Source organism: Heptranchias perlo, chromosome 29 (genome assembly GCF_035084215.1).
Source record: "Heptranchias perlo isolate sHepPer1 chromosome 29, sHepPer1.hap1, whole genome shotgun sequence".
NCBI classification, from domain to species: domain Eukaryota; kingdom Metazoa; phylum Chordata; class Chondrichthyes; order Hexanchiformes; family Hexanchidae; genus Heptranchias; species Heptranchias perlo.
Genome location: NC_090353.1, coordinates 15,173,519 through 15,199,285, shown reverse-complemented (window position 1 = coordinate 15,199,285; position 25,767 = coordinate 15,173,519). Strand labels below are relative to the sequence as shown.

The 25,767-nt window shown below is 40.7% G+C and overlaps 1 protein-coding gene across 1 annotated transcript in view; it reads left to right on the top strand.

Moving 5' to 3' along the window:
- mydgf (myeloid-derived growth factor) overlaps nucleotides 1–25,767 on the top strand; it is a 54,671-nt gene that overhangs the window by 3,927 nt on the left and 24,977 nt on the right. The window contains exons 2-4 of the mRNA XM_067968131.1: nucleotides 16,072–16,122; nucleotides 18,701–18,762; nucleotides 21,733–21,814. Coding sequence (XP_067824232.1) covers nucleotides 16,072–16,122; nucleotides 18,701–18,762; nucleotides 21,733–21,814 — 195 coding nt within the window. The remainder of the gene's footprint in view (nucleotides 1–16,071; nucleotides 16,123–18,700; nucleotides 18,763–21,732; nucleotides 21,815–25,767) is intronic.

The window sequence follows — 25,767 nt, the reverse complement described above, 5'->3', positions numbered from 1 at the left end:
TACAGTTATAACAAAATATATTCTGGAAATAATCAAAGAAACTGCATTGACAGATATTTGGTTGAACGTTTCAGCAGTGGTGGGGTGAGTTTGGCTACAGGCAACGTTGTGGAGTATAGTATTATAATGGTGCAGTACCAGGTACCTGCCAGTAGATGAGTTTAATCAAATAAATATATCTATCTATCTATCTATATCTATCTATCTCACCCTCTAATGGTAGAAGACAAATAAGTGTTGCATTCTATATTGATCAAAAGTTTGTAGGTCCTGGGCCTTGGATCTATGGATTTTTTAAATCTCAGAGTAACAGTTTTTGTTGAAACATAAATGCTGGAAATCAGAAATAAAAACAGAAAATGTTTGAAATATCAAAATCAAATCCACCAGCATCTGCAAAGAAAAAAAGTCTAGTTAACATTTTGGATGTAGACTGATCAAGTCCTGTTGAAGGGTCAATACCCAAAATGATAGCTTGCCTTTAATCCTTTTATATGCTGGTGGACCTTCTGTGCATTTCCAACATTTCTGGTTCTAACAACTGTTTAAAATCTTTACTTTGTACTTCAGAATTAGTCAACTAAGGAAATTATATAATTCAAACTATTAAGGTTGAAAATCACTTTCTAAATAAGTAACTAAATGTTCTTGATGGAAAATATAGAGCATTTTTTATCTTTTGCGTTGAATAAAGTTTATACTATGCAACAAACATAGGCACTGCAAACGGAAAAGATGCTAGTTTGACACAAAGGGGCCATTAAACACTCTCCCTCCAACAAGCAAAACGCAGGCCATTCACTTACATATAGTCTTGTATATCTGCTTTAATATCTTTCTGTTGAGTATAGTATGGCTGATATTTGTGTTGGAGTTTGTCTAGCATCTCCAGGATAATGAACACTGTACATTTATTATACAATAGCATGATATGTTTTACACACTATTGCCTGATTTTACAGAGTGTAGTGTAGTATTTCAAAATCTTATTTGCTGGACATTTGTATAGGAGGTACTCGTACTCAGACTAAAGGCAAGGACAAGATTTCAAGTATAATGGTAGGGCAGTGTATTCTGAATGGTCAGGGCATAACCAATGCCGGAGGGGAAGGCTGAAATTGTAGGAAAACATTGAAAAATGGATTACATAATGAATGTTTGGAACACCTAGCTATCATTTGGGTTTAAATCCCTTTGGCAGTAAGGATTCATTGTGAAATGAATTTAGGCAGTCTTGACCCAGTTTCTAGATGCAAGAGGGCATAAGATTGCCGAGAATTTAGTAGTCTTATTCAGAGAGGGCACAAGGATGACTAGTGTTGGAAATAGAAAAATGCAAACTTAGGCGGCGGGGGTACCTTGACCACAGTGAATAAAAGTTGGGTTAATAATGGAAAAGATGAATCAGAACATGTGTGAAACTAATAGAACCATAGAAAAGATATAGCACAGAAGGGGGCCATTCGGCCCATCGTGTCCGCGCCGGCTCGAAGAATAACCAAGTGCCCATTCTAATCCCACCTTCCAGCATCCGGTCCGTAGCCCTGCAGCTTACAGCACTTTAGGTGCAGGTCCGGGTACTTTTTAAAAGAGTTGAGGGCCCCTGCCTCTACCACCAATTCGGGCAGTGGATTCCATACACCAACCATCCTCTGGGTAAAAAAGTTTTTCCTCATGTCCCTTCTAATCCTTCCGCCGATCAGCTTAAATCTATGTCCTCTAGTTCTTGAACTCTCCGCTAGGGGAAGCAAGTACTTCCTGTTTACTCTATCTAGGCCCCTTGTAATTTTGTACACTTCAATCAAGTCACCCTTAGCCTCCTCTGCTCCAAGGAAAACAACCCCAGCCTATTCAATCTCTCCTCGTAGCTGCAGTTTTCAAGCCCTGGCAACATTCTTGTAAATCTTCTCTGCACTCTCTCCAGAGCAATTACGACCTTCCTGTAATGTGGTGACCAGAACTGCGTACAATACTCCAGCGTTTTATACAGTTCCATGATTACATCCCTACTTTTGTATTCTATACCTCGGCTAATAACGGAGAGCATTCCGTATGTTTTCATCACAACCTTATCTACCTGTACTGCCACCTTCAGGGACCTGTGCACAAGCACTCCAAGGTCTCTCACTTCCTCTACCCCTCTCAATATATTCCCGTTTACTGCGTATCCCCTTTTACTGTTTGCTGTCCCTAAGTGCATTACCTCACATTTCTTTGGGTTGAACTCCATTTGCCACTTTTCCGCCCACTCCACCAACCCGTTGATATCTTCTTGGTGTCTACAGCTATCCTCTTCACTATCAACTACATGGCCAATTTTTGTGTCGTCTGCAAATTTGCAATCATGCCCCCTACATTCAAGTCCAAATCATTAATATATACCACAAACAGCAAGGGACCCAACACTGAGCTCTATGGCACACCACTGGAAACAGATTTCCATTTGCAAAGACATCCATCGACTTTTACCGTTTGTTTCCTGTTACTGAGCCAATTTTGGATCCAATTCACCACATTTCCCTGTATCCCATGGGCTTTTACCTTTCTGACCAGTCTGCCATGTGGGACCTTGTCAAATGCCTTACTAAAATCCATATAGACAACATCCATTGCACTACCCTCATCAGTCCTCCTTGTCGCTTCCTCAAAGAATTTAATCAGTTTTTGCAGGCATGACCTTCCCTGAACAATTCCATGCTGACTATCCCTGATTAAACCATGCCTTTCCAAGTGACAGTTTATCCTATCTCTCAGTATTGATTCTAATAGTTTGCCCACCACCGAGGTAAGACTGACCGGCTTATAATTGTTCGGCCTTTCCTTCGTACCCTTTTTAAACGATGGTTTCACATTTGCATATTCCAGCCCTCCAGTACCTCCCCTGTATCTAGTGAGGATTGGAAAATGATCCTCAGAGCATCTGCCATTTCTTCCCTGGCCTAGGAAAAATCCATCCAGCCAATGGTGACTTATCAACTTTCAAGGATTCCAGTCCTTCTATTACTTCCTCTCTCATTATGTTTGCCCTATCCAATATTTCACACCTCCTCTTTAACTACTACGCCCGGATCATCCCTTTCCTTTGTGAATATGGAGACAAAATATTCATTTAAAACCTTACACACAAGTTACCCTTATCATCTCTGATAGGTCCCACTTTTTCCTTAGCTATCCTCTTGTTCTTAATGTACTGATAAAACACCTTCGGGTTTTCTTTAATCTTACTAGCTAATATTTTTTCATGCCCTCTCTTTGCTTTCCTTATTTCCTTTTTTACATCATCCCTGTACTTTCTATGCTCCTCTAGGCTTTCTGCAGTATTTAGTTTTCTGTGACAGTCATAAGCTTTCTTTTTCTGCTTTATCTTGCCCCGTACACTTCTAATCAACCAGGGGGCTCTAGATTTGGCAGTGCCACCCTTTTTCTTTGAGGGGACGTGTCTGCATTGTACCCGTAGAATTTCACTTTTTAGTGCCTCCCACTGGCTTGCCACTGATTTCTCCTCAAGTAGTTGTGTCCAGTCCACTTTTGCCAAATCACCTCTTAGTTCTGTAAAATTTGCCTTCCCCCCCCAATTTAAAACATTTACTCCTGATTTAACTCTGTCCTTTTCCATAATAATGCTAAAACTAACTGAATTGTGGTCACTATCCCCAATATGGTCACCCACTGTCACTTCACCCACTTGCCCATCTTCATTTCCCAGGACTAAATCTAGAATTGCATCCCCGCTTGTTGGGCTTGTCACGTACTGGCTAAAAAAGTTCTCCTGGACATCGAACAAGAATTTTGCGCCCTCTGTGCCCCTCGCACTGTTTGAATCCCAGTTGATGTTAAGGTAGTTGAAGTCCCCTACTATAATTGCCCTCTTATTTTTGCACTCAGAAATTTGCCTACATATTTGTTCTTCTATCTCCCTTTCGCTATTCGGGGGTCTAGAGTACACTCCTGGTAGTGTGACTGCCCCTTTTTTATTTCTTAGCTCAACCCATATGGCCTCGATTGATGATCCATTTAGCATATCACCCCTTCTCACAACTGTAATTGATTCTTTAACCAATAATGCGACCCCTCCTTTTTTATCACCCACTCTATCCTGCCCAAAAACTCTATATCCAGGGATATTGAGCTGCCAATTATCCCCCTCTTTAAGCTAGGTTTCCGTTATAGCAATGATATCATGCTGCCATGTGTCTATCTGTGCCCTTAGCTCAACTGCTTTGTTTGTAATACTCCTTGCATTGAAATATATACCCTTTAACCCCGTCAAATTCCTGTGCTGAACACTATTTAACCTTTGCTTCTTTTGCCTTTCTGAGTCGCTAACTACGTCACTAACTGCTTTTCTACTTCCCGTTTCCTGGTCTGAATTTGTCCTATTTGTACCTGCCTTTTGGTTCCCATCCCCCTGCCATACTAGTTTAAACCCTCCGCAACAGAACTAGCAAATGCCCCTGCGAGGATTTTGGTCCCGGTTCTGCTTGGGTGCAACCCGTCCAGCTTGTACAGGTCCCACCTTTCCCAGAATTGGTCCCAATGCCTCAGGAATTTAAACCCCTCCCTCCTGCACCATCTCTCAAGCCATGCATTCATCTGGTCTATTCTCCTATTTCTGCTCTCTCTAGCACGTGGCACTGGGAGTAATCCTGAGATTACTACCTTAGAGGTCTTGCTTTTTAATTTATTTCCTAACTCCCCATATTTTGCTTGCAGGACCTCATCCTTTTTTTCACCGATGTCGTTGGTACCGATACGGACCATGACGTCTGGCTATTTAGCCTCCCCCTTTAGAATGTCCTGCAGCCGCTCCGTGACATCCTTGACCCTAGCACCAGGGAGCACATACCATCCTGGAGTCACGTCTGCGGCCGCAGAAACGCCTATCTGTTCCCCTTATGGTGGAATCTCCTATCGCTATTGCTCTCCTGTTCTTTTTCCTCCCCTCCACTTGTGGTGCCACGGTCTTGGCTCTTGCTGCATTCCCCTGATAAACCATCTCCCCCAACAATATCCAAAGCGGAATATCTGTTTGAGAGGGCGATAGCCCCAGGGGACTCCTGTTCTACCTGCCTAGTCCTTTTATTCTGCCTGGCGGTCACTCATTTCCTTTCTGCCTGCGCAATCTTTACCTGCGGTGTGACCACCTCACTGAACGTGCTATCCACGATAATCTCAGCATCGTGGATGCTCCACAGTGAATCCACCCGCAGCTCCAGCTCCGAAATGCGGTTAGCCAGTAGCTGCAGCTGGACACACTTCCTGCACACACGGTTGCCAGGGACACCGGTTGTGTCCATGACTTCCCAAGTAGCGCAGAAGGAGCATGTCACGGATGCGAGCTCTGCTGCCATGACTTGCACAGGACCTCCAACCAACGCTATACACCAGATACATAGACGACATTTTCTTCCTATGGACCCACGGCGAAGAATCACTGAAGAGACTACACGATAACATCAACAAGTTCCATCCCACCATCAAACTCACCATGGACTACTCCTCAGAATCGGTTTCTTTCTTGGACACACAAATCTCCATCAAAGACGGGCACCTCAGCACCTCACTCTACCGCAAGCCCACAGACAACCTCATGATGCTCCACTTTTCCAGCTTCCACCCCAACCACGTCAAAGAGGCCATCCCCTATGGACAGGCCCTACGAATACACAGGATCTGCTCAGACGAGGAGGAACGCGATGGACACCTACAGACGCTGAAAGACGCCCTCGTAAGAACGGGATATGACGCTCGACTTGTCGATCGACAGTTCCGACGGGCCACAGCGAAGAATCGCGTAGACCTCCTCAGAAGACAAACACGGGACGCAACCAACAGAGTACCCTTCGTCGTCCAGTACTTCCCCGGAGCGGAGAAACTACACCATGTTCTCCGCAGCCTTCAACATGTCATCGATGACGACGAACACCTCGCTAAGGCCATCCCCACGCCTCCACTACTCGCCTTTAAACAGCCACCCAACCTCAAACAGACCATCGTTCGCAGCAGGTTACCCAGTTTTCAGGAGAACAGCGTCCACGACACCACACAACCCTGCCACGGCAACCTCTGCAAGACATGCCAGATCATCGACACGGATACCACCATCACACGAGAGGACACCACCCACCAGGTACATGGTTCATACTCCTGTGACTCGGCCAACGTTGTCTACCTCATACGTTGCAGGAAAGGATGCCCCGGAGCATGGTACATTGGCGAGACCATGCAGACACTGCGACAACGGATGAACGGACACCGCGCAACAATCGCCAGACAGGAGGGTTCCCTCCCAGTCGGGAAACACTTTAGCAGTCAAGGACATTCAGCCACCGATCTTCGGGTAAGCGTTCTCCAAGGCGGCCTTCGAGACACACGACAACGCAAAATCGTCGAGCAGAAGTTGATAGCCAAGTTCCGCACCCATGAGGACGGCCTCAACCGGGATCTTGGGTTCATGTCACGCTACACGTAACCCCACCAGCAAAAAGGGGAAAAAAAAATTATGTTTTTAATATTCCCTCTCTCTCTCTGCCATTTGGGTTTCTTTCTGTCTGTCTGTGTAATTGACACAATGTATATCCAGTGTACTGGGACGTGCTGTTCTCCGTGACTGGCCTGTTTGAATAACAACGACACCTTTTGATTGGTGTGATGCTGTCCCAGCCTAGTATAAGATATGTGATTTGAGAACCTTTTCACTCATTCACCTGACTAAGGGGATAATCTCCGAAAGCTTGTGATTTTAAAATAAATTTGTTGGACTATAACCTGATGGTGTAAGATTCCTTACATTTGTCCACCCCAGTCCATCACCGGCATCTCCACATCATGACTTGCCTTTAGATTAAGCACGTTAGTTACTCCCTTTAAGGCGTTTACTCCTTTAAATTACTCTTAATTTAGAGAATGTTAACTACACTAGGGACCTTGATTCACTAAAAAAACGCTACTTGCTATAAGACCAGCATATCTTCCCTTTCTTTTTACTTACTGCACTGTAGAATAGTAGAAATACTCACCTGAACCTACTTACCAATCAGCTGCATCCCCTGCGCCGCGTCACTTTTTCACTGGTGACGTCACCTCTGGAACTCCGCTGATGATCTCAGTTTATTCGCCTCCGATTTCGCTTAGCTCAGCTCTCCCGCTCTCGGGGCCCTCCTTTATCCGCCTCCAATCTCGCTTAGCTCAGCTCTCGGGCTCTCCTTTATCAACCTCCGATCTCACTTAATGGCTGATCAGATTCAGTGCTTGACATAGGAGATATACTTAGTTGGGCACAGTCACTTTAATGTGCCTCTTCGGACCTTGGGTCAACTTGGTAGGGCTAAAGAGTGAGTCCACTATGAAAAGCTGAATGGGTTTTCTGTAGTATGCAGAATGCTTAGATTAGAATTTAGCACTTAAAGTTACATTTTAAGTGCTTGGTATTTGAAATCTTATGACACCAATATATTGATGCTTGAGTTCTGGAGGAACCATTGCTGAGATGGAAATTCATAACCTTTGAGTGCCACCATTGTACTTCTGCGTCTCTGGTTCGTGACGGAGAATCAGTGGAAAGATACCCACATTTTTTGTGTCTCTGACCTCTGCTTTTGGTTCTCATTGGAAGAGCAGAGTTTGTATTCTTTATAGTGTACAGTCGTCCTAGGAATACGTGTTAGTGTGCAGTGCCACAGGAGCCGTATAAAAGTGGTCTCCCAACCCTACAGAAACCACCTCTTCGTATGTGAGCAATTGTGAACTGGCAGTCCCAAATGTTGTCTTTAATAGATTTGGAATACAGCTAAAGTCAGTCAAGCTGGGTAGCGTTAAACTGGACCCAGCGTGGGTCTAGTTTATGCACTGCAAATGAGGCAACTAATTTTAATTAAATAGACCTAATTAAGTTTGTGACAGATCTAAGCATTAAGACTTCGAGGAGATATGATTGAGGTCTTTTAAAGTAATGAAAGGATTGGACTTGTTCAAATGAATTGGCTATTTGAGCTAGATAAGTTAAGGAGGTTCAGGGACCTAAGTAAAAGATACAAAAGCCTAGAAATAGGTTAGATGCTAGGAGGTACTTCTCTTCGATCTCTGGAATAAGTTACCAGCATATGCAGTAAATCTGGATTCAGTGCAAGCATTCAGAAGGACCAGTCTCAACTATTCCCTGAGGTAAAACATTCCATGCTTGTAACAATTCTATGTAAAGAAACTTCTCTTAACCCCTCTCCTCACATTTTTAATGACGGTTCATCAATTTAAAACAATCACCGACTCTCTAACCAGAGGAAATGGTCTTTCCTTATTCATCCTATCAAAACCCATCATAATTTATAAAACAGTCCTGTAAGTCTCCTCTTAGCCTCTGTGTCCCAAAGGAAATAATTCCAGAATGTCAAGTTTCTCATCAATTATATTTTCTCATCCCTTCTATTATAGTTGTGAATCTATACTGTATGCTCTATCTGGCTTAAATGGTCTTACTCTGTTGGGGTGCCCAAAGCTCAACATAGTGCTATCACTATACTCCTTTCTCCCCACCCCCCCCACCAAATGACATCCTTTAGCATCTGTCTTTAAGTTAATGCTCCCATTCCATGTTTTTCCTTCCAAAATGCACCAACGTACACTTCTCAGCATTAAATTGCGTCCGCCACCTATCCATCTGAAGTCTTTTGCACTGTGTGCTGTTTGCAAAATTCCCATCTTTTTTGTTGTCAACAAATGTCGGTATTGTGCTCATTATGCCCAAGTCCAAATTACTTGCCTATATCGAGAACAAATGTGACCCCAGCACTGATCTCTGGGGTATGCCACTTCCAATCATTCTCCATTCTGAGTAACATGCATTAACCCTAACCATTTGATTCTTGTCCATCAGCCAACTTTCTATTTGCTGCTGCATTTCCACTTGTCATGTGCTTGAATAGCTCCATTGTGACATTTTTCCATTTCCTCCACTATCCTTGAGACCTCTGAGTGAGATAAATTTAATGCTTGCCAATGCTGGATTAGTAGTGGTTTTGTGCCCGTGTCGATCAACTGGTTTGAGAACGGCAAAGCTAATTTTACATAGGAGCTTTCGGGCTGAAATGGGGAGGTAGCATCTATTTTAAATCAATGGTTTTTTCCTCATTAAAATTTTAGTCACTAGGGACTTTTTCTACAGATAGCTGCTAACTGTTAAGTGCAGCATTGGCTGTGGTGATGAGCACTTAAGGTACAGAACTCTTTACATTAGTAAAATACTTCATTTAAGGAAAAAAACCTCAATAGCATTGCTCTCCACACATTACATGTTCTTTTCCATTCCCATTTTGTATCTTGGTTGGAGTGAAAAAGGTGACCTTGATGTGAGATAGTTAATAAATCTCAAAATTCTAGATGTATATAGTTTAGAATATGTTAATCAAACTTGGCATTTGGTTCTGCTTACAAACTATTTTTCTTCGAAATTGATTTTTTAAATTTTGAAATATTACGAGCAATTACCCTTTTTTGATGCAGCAATCCTGCAGCAGATATATAAAGAAAATGGCACAGCATGATAACGTACCTTCTTCAGTGCATCTCATAAGTGATGATGTGATCTCTTAACTGCACTTTTCTTTTAGACAGTTTTGAATTTGTTGCATTAAACCACTTGAAGCATACACTGCGTATAATAGTATTACAGCAGTCCATATCCATCATGGTAAAAAGGCTATCTATCATTGGGAATAGATATTACCTGAGGTAGTTTTTATATTTGAAATGTCAGGGCAAGGGAGATTGATCGTCTCAATATAGTTTAGGGAGCAAGTACACCAGGATAAGGGTTAATTTCATCTTGCAGATGGAATATGGTCATTAGGCAGAATAAACTGGATTAAACAATGATGTCAAGTGCACATAGTATGAACATTTCACCCATTCTCATGCTTTATTGCCCTGGGTTTCTTTGACTATATTCTCCTTTTGCTTCACAATTTTTTTTCTTGACTAATAATTTTTGATTAAAGTTGAACAGGTGCCAGGCTAGTTACTGAAAATGGCATATACCCATGGTAACTTCATTGGTCCTGTTTATGAAGGGATATTTCAAGAAATGAAGTGCATCTTAGGATTTGTAAATTAAATTATGTTTATACATCAGAAGTTACTCAAACACCCAACGGTGTAATTATAAATATGGGTTGTCTGGGGAGAGCATTTTGAGTTTTATAACACTTAAGATGAATAGTGGTGGCAGCAATTTAAGTTGAATTAAGAGCATTGCAGAAGCATATTGACACAACACTAAAGTTTATCAAGTACATTTTTGTTCCCTTTATATAGTGTAGTGATACCAGTACACTAAGTGCATGGCAGCAAAAGCAAGGGATTATATCAACGTATTTGTGTGAAACAGAGAAAAGGGTTATATTTAATTGAAATCTAATGACTATCCTTAGAAATTAATATGGTCTAAGTTGACATCACCTCTCACTGTTTATGAAGTGCAGAGAAAAATGACAAGATTATTTGACAGCCTGCAATCTCTAAGGAGAATATTAAGATTAACATATCCTGACTAAGCTGTCACAGCTTAAAAAAAAGATTGTCCTGGTAACAGCAGTATGACACTTGCTTCCTGCTTTTCTGCATTTGCAGCTTTGAGTTTTGGAAATGGAGTCCAACCTGTCGATAGTTTCATTCTCATAAGGAAGAGGCAGGCTTTTGAAGGGAAATACAGACAATCCTACTTTTCCATCCTATTGGATAGGAGTCTATTGGGCAGCAGAGTCCACAGATTTAAATGAGTTGGCTGATGTCAGTTGCTCTTGTAACTATTGTTATAATTGCACGATCTGTTTATTAAAGTGGGTGAGTGAAATTGGCAGAGGGAGCTCCCTGTACTATTGTCAATCAGCAAATGCACAATACTTCCAATCCTACACAGCCATAAAATATGTACATTATCAAATGCATCTGTTTATATAGACAAGCCATTTTATTAAATGAGTTTCTATGTAATACAATTATGCTAATTTCTTTTGTAAAAAAGAAAGATTGTATGGACTAAGTGGAAGACTATTGTTGCATTATTTAGGTTGTTAGGCTTGCCAGCGATTTGATGTTTTGAGGTAGTTAGCAACATAGCAATAGGTTTGCATTGCCATATAAGATTTAATACAGCTTCCAGGATAGCTCTAGAATAAAGGCGCATGTAACTCAGTCATCAACAAAAAGGCCCAGGTTTGATGTCCATTCTGTGCTCGACCACTCATCCCAACTGGGGTGGTAGTAAGTGTGCTTGGCTCAGGCATAGCACTCTCAACTGAGGAACAAGGTTGTGGGTTCAAGCTCCAGTGCAGGATTTGGACATGTAATTTAGACTGACACTTCAGTGCACTACTGAGGGAGTGCTACATTGTTGGAGGCACTGTCTTTCAGATGTGACATTAGACCGAGGCCCCGGCTTCCCGTTTGGTGGGATGGCAGTGTTTAAAGAGGAGTTCTTCTGGTGTCCTGGTCAACATTTATCCCTCAACTAACACCACCAGTATAGATTAACTGGTCATTTATCTTAATGCTGCTTGTGGGACATAGCAGCCAATTTACATACAGCAGCATTTGCCTACATAACAGTGACTACATTTCAAAAGTGTTTTGGGATGTCCCGAGGATGCAAAATGCACTTTATAAATACATCTGTGAGAGTTTAAAGAAAAAACAAACATGATTGCTATCTAGTAATTGCTGCTGGAACATGTGTGTGAGAAGATCTGGTGAGAACGGAACTGGACTCTGCTCTGATGCTCCCTATGTCAGACTGCTAATGCTCGCTGACTAGGCTTATGCATAAAGAATAGTCATTTGAGCAAGATACCAGAGAACATTCAGTCCCTGAGGAACTGTATCCCAGAAGAGTCAATGCCTTGAAGAAAGGAGAAAAATTGGCAAGAAAAAGTAGTAGAAGGGATGGATGGAACAAACCTCACAATGACTCAAGTGAAGATTAGCATTACATTTCTGGAAATCTCTTGTATTTCTCTCTGCAGTTATTATATCCTGAGTTATGTGTAAAATAATGCTTCCACCATATTTTATGTCACTGGCAACAAATCCTGATACTTGTACTATTATTCTGTTATCGGTTGTATCCTTATCTAGCTTCAGTTCAAGGAACTGGGAAAAAATAATTATTGCAGTTCAAACTGAATTTTTCTCTTGTCCCAACATTGTCGCTAGCAGAACTTCAAAAATGTGAGCAACATTGCCATCATGGCTTGGCATAGCGAGGTGTTCTGGGGAAAGGAGCAACCAATGGCTGCAGGCTGCATTTGGGGTGGGGTAGGGTTGCAGGGAAAATATGGCCCACAGTGGCTCCTTTTCCATCCCCTCCCAATTACTCATGCTTCCTATCACTACCTTGTTCCTTTCATTTCCCCTACTCCTACCCATCCTACTGCCCCCACACACTCACCATGACACCTACTTCTTCCCCTTTGGGCTACAATCTCTGTATCCTCCCCTCCCCATGCTTTGCCATCTCACATAGGAACAGGAGTAGGCCATTTTGCCCCTCGAGCCTGTTCTGCCATTCAGTGAGATCATGGCTAATCTGTGACCTAACTCCATATACCCGCCATAGCCCCATATCACTTAATACCTTTGGTTAACAAAACCTTTCAATCTCAGATTTAAAATTAACAATTGAGCTAGCATCGCCCTTAACCCTCTATCCACTCCCCCATCCTCAATTGCCATGTGCTTCCTCCCCACTTCACTCCCACTCTCTATACTGGGTGGCTGGAGGCTAAAGGCCTCCTCATCCTCGATCTGTTTTCCTTCCCCCTGCACCATCTCTCTTCCTGCCCCTTTCCTGCCTCCTCTTCTCACTTCCTCCTCCCCCTCCTGTCTTTTCCCTCAGAGGCTTTGTTTGCTTTCAAAGTTCAATTAAAAAAAAAATTAGAATGTTTCTGTCTCAAAAGTGTTAGCGATTAGAATTTCTGTGGCATAGACTTAAAGAATTGGCAGTTACCTTTTCCAATTGTCAGCAAACCACAAGTGCATAATTAGTTGGCTTCAAAATTCACCTTTTTTTGGAAAAACGAATGAGCATTAACATGAAGTCTCTCTCTTCCCCTTTTCTCTCTTCCCCGCCCCCAGCTTAAAGCACTTTCTGAAGTATAGAACACAAAAAAGCTACGATAGGTGTATAATCAGAAGCCATTATCTTTCTCTTTGTCCTCTCTTGCATGAGCACATGCTCCCACACACTCACATGATCGCGCATACATTTAAAAAAAACACCCAATAAAGCTGTTGAAATTTGGCTTCTTAGGCACAATGCACATGCAGAGACTGCACAATCCAAATTCAGCTGATACGGTCACGGCTCTGGGCAAATATATCAAGGCCAAACCCAGACTTTTGGAAAAGGCTGAGGCCTTCTCAAGTGCAATTAGGGATGGGCAATAAATGCTGGTGTTGCCAGCGACGCTCATTTCATGAACGAATTAAAAAAAAAAGTTAAAATTCTAATGAATTCATTAAAAGATATATAAGACAACTCAGTGGATAAATTTAAATTGTGAAATTTGTAATTAAAAAAAAAATTGCTTTAAACGGTTATTTTGAGCAATAGAAATTTCACTCCCAAGGAAAGAAAACGGTTGAAAAAAAGTCTAATTTTATATACTCCTGCTATAAAGTAGCAGCTATTGTGTGTCACATGTGTGATATCTGTAACATTGAAAATGCCTATCTCAATATCACCTATAGGAGTAACATACTGCAGGTACTTATGACCTCTCGATAGAGTGTGTGCCCCACATTCCAAATTTAATATATAGTAGATAAAATACTATAATTTTATAATTTGCAGCAGGATGGATCTTAGCTTTCATCTGAGCTGCTGATAGCCTATCCTGTCCTCCTAGCTTCCATCTCAGTGGTTTCTTTGACCAAGTATTTGTTAGATTAAAATCAGTTAATTTTTTTCACAATAGAAAAGAGCCTGGAGATCCAATACCAGTTTTGATTTCCTGTGGGTTTATCATTTTCGCTGAACATTTTTGTTCATCTGACTGCTTATATTGCCTTGAGTTAGTAACTACCTTCCACTGAAGCTTTGAAAAAGATCAATTTTACTTGATCACAATGAGATGTGACATGTTGACTTCCCCATTGCTGTTAAGCATGGAAAGGTCACAGGATGGGATAGGCTAGCAGCAGCTCAGATACAGCGTTTCACATTCTGAGCCACCTATCTGCAGTGCTCTGAGAATAATGGAGAGGGATCCAAAAGAAATAAATGTGTAATTTTGTTTTACAAGCATTTCTTTGTGAATTTTATGCTTATCTGGCTAAAGAATGTTCACCACTAATTTCTGCTGGGGTTCTCCCAATCATCTGCCATAACTTCAGAAGATTGGCAGAAAGCCCAGAGAAACGGCATAAATGCCGTTTATGCTGTTTCTCCGTGGTTTCCATCGATCTTTCACCAAAGTTAGGGAGGGAGATCAGGGAACCCCCACATAAATTGGGTTTTGGGTATCCCAACCTCAAGGGGCTACCCCCTATTCCACCAATATGACAATTTTACATTCCCCACAGCAGCCATCATGTGGCATCTGAGTGAGATGGCCAGTTTAGTGTCGAATTAGGAACATTGGAACAGGTGTAGGCTATTCAGCCCCTTGAGCTTGTTCCGTCATTCATTCAGATCACGGCTGATCTGTAGCTTAATTCATTTACCAGTATTGGTTCAAAATCCCTTAATATCCTTACCTAATGAAAATCTGTCAATCTCAGTTTTGAAATTTTCAATTGACCTAGGCTCAACAGCTTTGAGAGGGTGGGTGGTGGTGGTGGTGGGGTGAAAGAAAGAAGAGTTTCAGGTTTCCACTACCCTTTTTGTGTGACGTGCTTTCTGCATGGACTAGCTCTAATTTTAAGGTTATGCCCCCTTGCCCCTTGTTCTGGACTCCCCCAGCAGAGGAAATAGTTTTCCTCTATCTACTGTATCAAATCCTTTCATCATCTTAAACACAATTAGCAGTTGTAAGTTTGAACTTACTAATAACTGGATCAAAATTGCCCCAGGCTCATTTCACATAGGATGCTTACAGCCAGTACATGGCAGAAACTCATGCATTTAGAATCTACCAAGTAAAAAAAAAAAGTTTTGATGGCAACTTACTGTTCACTGTAGCTTTTTGAAATTTCAGCAATGGTTTTTTGCTAAGTTACCATTTTTGTAAAAGTTCTATTTTACTGACTGCAATTAATTAAACTAAATTGGACTGCCTGAAGAAATATTAAGTAGAGTGCAGTGTAAGCTTTGTCATATATATCAGATAACATATTTGCTCCAGCTTTACTCTAATCCACGCAAGTATGTAGTACTTTTGAATATTTCTTGTTGACGCAGAGCAATTTAAAAAAAAAATTGGCTCTTTATAATTTTGGCTTTTTTTAAAAAAAAAGTGTTATTTCAAACTTGGGCAGCAGACTTAACTGAAGTTGGTGTCGAGAGTACTAAAATCTTAATTTAATTTTAGTAATTCAGAAGAGAAGTGTAGCCATAGTATAAAATGAGCTTCTGGAGAATGACTTAATGGAGGTATTAGTGCACTGGGTTTCTAATTTTCAAGAACATGATTGTAATTTCAATCTAGAGCAGCATTTTGTAAATATCAGGATAATTTAATATTGAACCAGAGGAAAAAAATTGGCATTGCCAGGTTTAGTGATAAATGTTGCAACTGTTCTGAGATTTGCCACTAAGTGGAGCATCTTGGATTTCTGCAGCACGTGGGATTTGACTAGCTTTGGAATTCCTCAGGTATAGAATTGCCATTCAATTTACTGGTTAGTGAAGTGATATAATTTGTAAGAGAAATCCTTCCTTTTGGGATAGTAATGTGTATAGGAACAGAAATTGCAAAGTTTACATTCCAGCTTTGGTGATATACCGAATGGCTTTTCTAATCTACAAAAAGTGTTTTATTTGAATGTGATTTGAACCAAAATTGTGAATTACAAGCAATAAGTATAATTTCAGATTAGTTTCACATTATAAAGAAAATTGACTTTTTTTTCCCGTTTTAGGGTGAATATGCATGCACATTTACATATGCATCTCAAGGAGGAACCAATGAGGTTAGTGGTAAAGAAGTGAAACTGACCTAATTATGCTCTGTGCAGTTAAATGAAGTTCATTAATGCTTATGTTGGGAACAGAGTCGTCTGAAAGATTCAAAGATCCTTGAATATTGTAGTCATATTGATATCGTTGAGGAGTGCAAGCAGACAACCTAAGGTTGTACAGTGTGCTCGCTCTGCATTATAATTGACGAAAGTGGAGCTCAGTACCCGTGTTTAAAAGTTTGCAGAGCTCTGCTGTCCAGCCTCCAATTGTTGCCAACATTTTTATAGTTGGAAAATGTCATTTCAAACTTGTGCAGCAGACTCAACTCAAATTGGCATCAAGAGAGTACTAAAATCTTAATTTCCTTTTAGTAATTCAGAGAAGAGTAGCCATAGTATAAAATAAGCTTCTGGAGAATGACTTAATGGAGGTATTAGTGCACTGGGTTTCTAATTTTCAAGAACACTGGATTGTAATTTCAATCCAGAGCAGCATTATGTAAATATCAGGATAATTTAATATTCAACCGGAGGAAAATAATTGGCATTGCCAAGGGTCGCAGTTATGCTAGACAACCTGCTGCTGGTGGTGGAGTGCTGAATTGACCACAGTTATGCTGCTTATGTTGTCAGTATGATGTAAAAATTACTTTGCACCAATATCCAAGATGTGGCATAACTGTCCTATAATTGATGTGTTTAAACGTCCCTCTTCCTCCCTTAAATGATGCTGTTAAAATGGGAACATTTGCCTCCCTTAAGGAAAAGCAGAGTGTTCAATTTGGTTGTTCCAAAAACAAAGTGCAATTTTCCCACATGACTGAACTCTATGGGAATGATTTTATTGGGGAGCTGGAATTTCTCATGGGAAACCCAGAAGTACGGGTTTCCCGGACGTTCTTACGATTTTGACGTACGGACGTCTTTTTTTGTGTATGTTTTCTGCCTGACAGGCCAGCCTGATTGACAGGTTGATCTCAGTCAGACGGAAGAGCATGGGGTGGGGGGGGAGGTTGGGGGCCATGTGGGGGTGGGGGGGGGGTCAGAGATCGCGGGTGGGGTCACTGCAGGTAGGCTTATTGGGCCTGAGGGAAGCACTCCTGCTCCTCCGAGCCCACAAGCTCTGCTGTAAAGACATTTACCTGCAGTTTCGGGCCTTCTCGCCGCCTCCTCATGTGGTGTGAAGTAGAAGGCCCAGGAATCCCAGCCCCCTAGGGTTAAGAACACAAAATCTGTAAAAATTGAGGCCCGCAGCCTCCTTAACAGCATTTTAATGACCAATCCACCTACTGAGAGCGGGTTGGCTTGCCGCCCCTCGTCCCGTCTCCTTGAAAACCGGAAGTGGGCGGGTTTTAGATTTTTTAAATTTTTATTCTTCACCCCCTCAACCCACCTTTTCACATTTAAAATTATACCCAGTATATTAGTTTTGGAGGAACGGGAGAGGAAGGTACAGAAGAAACTCAATCTTGAGCATGATTGCTGTGCAGATTGGCTAATGCTGTCGCAAACACGTATTTACGCTCTTAGCTAAATATGTAGCGGGATTCACCCTCAAATGTTAGTGAAAATCTCCTGATTTGAAGAGAAAGATAACCTATTTTAGTGGACTCCGCTCATTCTTTGAATTGTTAATTTCACAATTTTGCTATTTGCTCTGCAACCTGCCTGTACCTAACCTGATGTTTTAATTGTTATGGTTGGGATAACTAAGGAAGCAGCCCTAGGGATGTGGCTTGTATATCAAGTTGTAATAAAGGTATAGTTTTATGTTCGTCATAGTCAACTTTGGGAGTGAAGAGTATCTGGATTGTCCTTTGATCCTGACCTTACCTGATGTCCATATATCCAAACAGTTTAAGTTGGCATCACTGGATAGCCATCAGGAACAGAAACCTAGATATACCAGTAATTGTGAGTTATATCACGTGCACATGTAAACTAGAAACTGTTTCATAGTTTGGGTGTCTCATTTAGGGTGACTAAATTTTTATCACATGGAAGTCATTTTTACTGGTGCTCTTGGGATTGTATTCCACTTTTCCATTTGATGTATCGTACACACCTGAAATGTCATGACCTATCTGTTCTCTTTACAGATGCTGACTGTGTATTTCTAGTGTTATCTTTTTATTTTTCCACAAATTCATCTTTCTTCCCATCTATATTCCCATAAATCCTGAAAGCCAGGATATTATTTGTGACCAACGTCTCACAATTGCTTAAAGAAACTTTTAAATACTTTTTGTTTATGTTGGAAACTTCAGTTTGCCTGGAGAAAAAGTATTAATATTTGCCCATTATTTTATTCCCTTTACTATAATTTTTTAATTGATTTGAATTAATATTCCAGTGTCAGTTTGATTTTTTTTTTTGTCTGTCCTCTTCTCTCCCTTCCCCCCCCCCCCCCCATCCCACCCAAGAAATTTGTTTCAATGATGATTTTTAGCAACCAAACAGACTGCAGCTTTAAATTTTCAAGCTTTGCAGATACTCTGATTTCTGTAAGTTAACTGACTATAGCACAGAAATTATGAATGTTTTCTTTTATAAATGTCTTAAATGAAGCATAATTTCTTTCTCCCTGCAGCGATGGCACATGAGTGTAGGCATCAGTGAGGACAGCAAGCTATTCTCCTGCTCTGTCTGGCGGTAAGTGAATGAGGATTTATGAGACTGCCTTGGATACAGAACTGTATCAGCTACAGTACATGAAATAAACTTACCTAAACCTATGTAGAGTTCAATTAACCATTTCTCAGACTTTTGAGCAAATAATCTAAGTTTAGAAGTAACACAGAATTTCATTTATTGTTGCTTTCCTGTAGCATCAAATTAATAATGTAAGTCAGGAAATTTATACAGGACTAAATTTTACCAGGAGGGAGAAGAAAGATAAGTTTGCTTGTTTTCAATTTGCATGTTGGTAAGATTATCGATGGGGTAAACATTTGTATGAGAAATAGGAGCTGGATTAGGCCATACGGCCCCTCGAGCCTGCTCCGCCATTCAATAAGATCATGGCTGATCATCTTCTACCTTAACTCCACTTTTCCGCCCTAATAAGAACATAAGAAATAGAAGCAGGTTCAGTATGGGCTTTATCTTCACAACGAGCAAATGCAATATCTATAAAAATAACCTAATTTATGGTATTGTGTGCACTTTATTTCTTAATTGACTGATCAGGAATATTGACCTCGTACAGAATATTTTTAGCATGTGCTACCCTAACCTGCATAAGGGTACAACCTCTCCAGCAGGTTTCATTACTATCATTGAAAATAATGTCTGTAACTTTTGCAGATCTTTAATATTGAACGGCTGAAATAGAATGAACCGGCAGGAATATCTTAATCTGTATTCTCTGAATAAAAGTCAACAGCTATATATATAAAGTAAAGATTGCATTACACAAATACAGCATTAACACTGGAAGCCTTTTCACCAAGTTGGTGTTTCTTTTAATCAAGCTGCAATAAAGGTTAGGCTGTTTGTTTTTTTTATTATTATTTAAAGAGGAACTGCACACCATTTTGAAGGCAATATTATTTATATATTTGTACAGATTATTGGGTTTCAAGTCACTATTGCATTCAAAGCACTTTGATTAGTTCCACAGGATAAGACCTGGAAAACTAGTTCACCATGAAGCACCTAACCTGTTTGGTATCCAGGTCCAGTGCAGACATTCACTGACTCTGTCCATGTTGTTATTGACTAAACATTTGCCTATTGACTTTCAAACCCAGAATGCTGGTCCTTTTGAGGTTGTAGGAAGGGGATTAAGAAGCAGATTTCTCTGGCCTGTTTCTCACCCCCCCCCCCCCAACCCTTGCCCTTGCCCCCTTCAATTTTCCTCCCCCATCTCTGCTGAAAGTGCTGTTGCAGTTCCAGGGGCAGCAACAGCCTTCCATTTCTCTCATGTATTACTTTTAAAGATAGAAAAGGATAAAAAGATGGTTTTCATTAATCTGCCTAGATGTCCCTATTCCTTAATAAAAGACAGTATGTTAATTTAAACCATTATAAGTTAGACTATTACGTCAGCTTAATTTGAACAATACTTGCAGTTATGTAGCACTCCGCATGTACAGGAAGACATTGCAGAGTACTTCGATAAAGGGTATGGAGATGCTAAGTATGAGAAAAGGGGAGGGGAATGGAGAGGCGAGGATGATGAGCTAAAGGCATGGTTGAGAGGGAGATTGTAATGCTTTTGAAAACATTGATGGAGGTGAGAAGGCAATTTGAGGGCAGGAGCGTAGTGGCTGAATGAATATCTACCAGTAGTGGAGTGGGGAGCAAGGAGAAGTCTGGTGTGAGGGTGTGGCAGGACGAAATCACTAAGATGGAGTGGAGCAAGGCTATGGAGACATTTGAAAACGATGAAAATTTTGAACTTGATAAGCTGGGGCATGGAGAGCCTTTGGAACTTGGAGAGAATGGAGTGATAACAGTAGGGTCTAATTGAAACATATAAGATCCTGAGGGCGCTTGACAGGCTAGAGGCCGAGAGGTTGTTTCCCCTGGCTGGAGAGTCTAGAACTAGAGGGTATTATCGCAGGATAAGTAGTCAGCCATTTAAGACTGAGATGAGGAATTTCTTCATTGAGGGTTGTGAATCTTTGGAATTCTCTACCCCAGAGGGCTGTGGACGCTGAGTCATTTCAAGGCTGAGATAGATAAATTTTTGGACTCTCGGGGAATCGAGGGATATGGCGATTGGGCGGGAAAGTGGAGTTGAGGTTGAAGATCACCCATGATCTGATTGAATAGCGGAGCAGGCTCAAGGGACCGTGTGGCCCACTCCTGCTCCTATTTCTTATGTTCTTAGGATCAGGCTTTGAAATGAGAATTTCTTGATGTTACAGTAATTTGACATTTTTGTTTGTTTTGTGCTACTTCAATTGCACCTATCTAGAAGATTGGTGAAAATAATAACCTAAATATGGCAGTACTAAGTTAGTTCAGTAGTGTGACGTGTTGGAACAGTTAAGCCTTGAGTTCCCAATCTTGGCTGGACTGGCATATGGGAAGAGGAACCCAGAAACTAATCAGTGTTGGCATTGAATTTATCTACTTATCAATCTACTTTTAACGTTGTGCCAATATACTTTTGTGATGCTCCTCTCAAATCGCTTCTGCAGCTTTTCCCACCACCAGTGGCAGACCTGTACCCACTAGTACTTCACCATAGTTTTATACAGCTCAAAATGCTCCCTCAGGCGACAACCAAAGTTTGGAAGGACAAAATCCATAATTGTAATGCTGAGTGTTTTCCATAGTCCAAGCGGCCATTTCACACAGCCACTTTTGTACTTCACTGAAATTCTAATGACAGCATAAAGCCCAAGGCTGCACATTTCTACCTCCTGAGCTGATTGCCAAGTGGTATTAGCAGAGGTCTTGGACCTAGTTTGTCTGCTTCCCCTGTTGGGTAGGGAATAAGGAAGGGGGACATTAAAGGGAAGGGGTGGGACGGAATAGAAGAAGAAATCTAATTTTAAAGGAAAAACTAATTAAAAAAAAAATGGTTAACAAGAATGCCTTAGGTCATGTATTTTTCAAAATAACTTGGAGTCAACTGTCTGGGAGATTTTAACTATTTTTCTTTTGCAGACCTCAGGGAAAATCCTACCTGTTCTTCACCCAGTTTAAAGCTGAAGTCACCAACGCTAAGATTGAATTTGCAAATGGCTTTGTAAGTGTATTCAGACCTTGATTTTTATCACATCTTTTTGCAAAATGGTAATACAAACCAAATAATATGCTACTATGTTAGGCTGTATATCCTTTCTTACAGGCTGATTATACTACACAGTTTGAGTCAATGTGAAGTGGTTTCATCTTTGCATTAGTGCATACTGAGTTGAGTAATTTGGGTGTGAAGTTGTCAGAATCAGATCCAGGCAAGAAACCACCTTGAGGCTGTCTTGCAATGTTTCAGTTCTGCATTGTAATCTGTGTTAAAGAAGACTTGCACCTTGTATCGTTCCTTATCATGTCTTAAAGTACTTTATGTACAACAAACTACTTTAAAGTGCAATGACTGTTGTATGTATGCAAAGTTTAAAAAGGTTCAATACTTTATAAACTTTGCTTTTCATTTCTTTAATGTTGATTCTTTGTTAGCACTAAGATTAAAGCTGCATCCGGATTCTGATCTGTGTATGTAGTCATGCACAAGGCTCGAAGCTCCATTTCCCCTGGTCAAAGACCAAAGTGGAGTTATCAGTATAACTTGTTTTTGCTGGCTGTCTCTAAACATATACTGGTCACAACCTGGGACCTTTTTAGTATAATGATTCCCTTATGGAGTTTTTTTAATGAAGAATATTCCTGTATTTAGTCTAGGAGTTAAAACCAATTTAGCTTTTATCAAGGATGAGGTGTAGTACAGTATAGTAGTGGTCATTGTGTTACTGCTATTTTAGTTTTTTTGTAAACGAGGATACACCATGGAATTCCCCAGTTCATTTCGTTGAAGAAAGTCCTATTAGCTTGTGGATGCCAATTTATCAGGTCTTTACCCAAATGGAGGCAATGCTCCCGCCACCTAGTGCAAAGGCTAGGGTTTGAACCCATGCCTGCATTGCACCATGGCTTGAAAGCCCAGAAGTGTCAAATACGCAAGCTTTGCCAAACTGGATGCAACGCTGTAAGCTTCACAGCCATCACTGCCCCAGCACGGAGATTGGGATTTAAGCCCCTGCCTGCAATGCCCAAAAAATGAGGAGCCCAGCCACTTGAACGCGTTGCCACAAGTTCATAGATGGCAATCACAAGTGAATTATAAATTTCTAGCTCCTGCATATTTTTCTTTTCTCTGGGTATTCTGTCCATAAAGCTGATTAAGGAAAACTATAAATATTTAGCTTATGGAAATGTTGTTGTAATATGAACAGGTTTCTGGGTACAGCTGTTTAATTTAGTAATTGAAGTGATGTGTGTTACAGGAAAATAAGTGTGATGCTTCCAAGGTGCTAAAATTCCCAGACAATCGGCTGCTTCTGCCACTTTTTTACGAATTCAACAACTGACTCTGATTTTAGCATGTTGGGTGAGAGAGCTTCACATTCTCATTACCCAAGCATAGTGCACTTCAGAAAACATCATTATCACTGTCTGTATTGTATTTCAATTCACTTCAGTGTGATGAATAGGCAGATGGGAAACTGTAAAAAAAAATAAAATGAGTTATGTCTTCCGCTCACTTAATGGTTTAGTTCTAGAATTCTCAATGTTCCAATATTTGAATAATAAAACCTACAACATCCTCTTGCATGAATATGTAAATCAGTTGTTACTTGTGTAACATTAATCTTAAAAGAAGATTTCTGTTTGCTGGCTCGGCTCCCTTAAATGTAATTGAACTTTAAAACTACGAACACAAATGTCCACCAGCATTAGATGAATACAGGTTATTCTAATGAAATTGTCCACCTTGGCTCAGTGTTGGTACTCTCGCTTCTGAGTCAGGAGGTCGTGGGTTCAAACCTCACTCTAGAGACTTAAGAACACAATCTAGGCTGGCACTTCAGTACTGAGGGAGTGCTGCACTATCAGTGGTGCCATCTTTCAGATAAACCGTTAAACCGTCTGCTCTCTCAGATGGATGTAAAAGATCCCATGGCACCATTTGAAGAACAAGGGAATTCTCCCATTGTCCTTGCCAATATTTATCTCTTGGACAATATTTATCCCCCAATGAACATTACTAAAACAGATTATCTATTCATTTATCTCATTGCTGTTTGTGGGACCTTGCTGTGCGCAAATTGGCTGCCGTGTTTCTTTACAGTGGCTACACTTCAAAAGTACTTCATTGGCTGTAAAGCGCTTTGGAACGTCCTGAGATCATAAAAGGCACTATATAAAATGCAAATTCCTTCCCATCTCTTTCATTTTTGCTGATGGTGACTGGCCAGGGTTCATTAGAATAGGCAACACGTTTTGTCCTTGGAAGGGATCATGTTGATGACCGCCAACAGTGTGCCTTACAATGTGAATGTTAATATTCTTGCAAATCACCAACCAAGTGGCACCTGAATCTATCATTATTTAGTTGTATTATAGGACAAGATGTGTACATCAGCATTTTGTTATAGTGGAAATATTTACTGGTGTGTGTTGCCATGAAGTTACAGCTTCAACAAATGTCACTGATCCAAAAAGGCTATATTTTTCCACCCAATTTTCTTCCTTTCCTGAAGACACTAGGATTCTGATCTGTTCTATGGGCACTATCAACTCACTGCTGTGGCCAATCTCCATTTGTGAGTCTAGGTAGTTTGTCAGTGGGCTAGCCAGTTGTTGAAGATGTTGCAGTGGAGTCCAATCCTGTTCCCACATGTGAACTTTTCAATAGGTTTCACTTTATCCCAGTAGTGCTGAAAAAATTGTGACATCCCAAATGCTGTTCTAGCTGAGATGAGCAAATTAATTGCAGGGATCTTTCTTGCATCAGCATCTTATTTCTTACCCGCTCCCCCTGACAAAAAATGGCAGGTGTAATAGGTTAATTGATGTTTACAGTTGCATTGCACACTATATTCAGATCAGCTCATGAAGGGTTTCTCAAAAAATACTTTTTGGAGCAAACCAAAGTGAAGAACTAGAAGACTCATCATTATAGGACACTACCAAGTGTGAGATACAACAGGAAGCATTGGCTAAATGACATCCAATTTGGATTATAGGAGAATTGTAGGAGGGAGGGAAGTAAGGACTTATATAGTTTAAGTCTGGGAAGGAATGAAGGTAGGGGATGGCATGAATGAGTCTTGATTCCAGCACAGTAAGGATGCCATGAACAGGAAGAGGAGGAGTGTAGGATGGGGTATTTGGAGCTCAGGAAAGATTAATGAAGAATGTTCAGGGGAATAATGACCATAATAGTATTAATGCAACAGAGACAGACAGGAAAGGTTACAGCTAGGATTAGAATTTCTAATTATAAAGGCTACAAAGAATGGGCTTGGTGCATTAAAAACCTACTTGGCTACAGTTGTGTGCCTTTATTCAGATTCATTTATAGTCCAGTCATCTGCAAATGTTGGGTTAGTGTAAGCAAAGCATCTTGAAATAGTTTGCTCTGTGATAAGAGGATGGGTATTAGATCTAAATTCTACTCCAGAATAGCTGCTGGAGCCTGCACTGTCATCCGTAATAGAGCAGCATCTGTGTGTTTATGGGGAAGATTGTTTTTGTGGAGCTTGCCTCATGCTGTTTTCAGCTGAATAACGTTAAAAGATCACTGAGCCAATGTGTTGGTGTTCATGGCATACAAGCAGTAATTGACACCAGGCTTAAAATAAATTGAGCTGTACATGCTGCAGTCAGATTGTATATGTCCTGACATGCTGCTCTTATCTTTCTCTTCCTGCCATTGCATAAGTCAGAAAATCAGTTTCATACTAATTGGGCCACAGTTTACTGATTCTCTTTAGTGAGAGCGAAAGTACCCTAATAATTGTATTATGTAGAATTTTGTGGAGCAGCTTCTGTAAGCTCAGATAAAACTAGCTCTCAACCTAAAGAGGAAGAAGTGCAAAAATGATAGTGATGCTGAGGTGGCTCTGCATCGGCCTAAAGCAGGTACCAGTCTCAAAGTGGTAGTTATCAGATAATATCACTAATATTGTACCAAGAAAT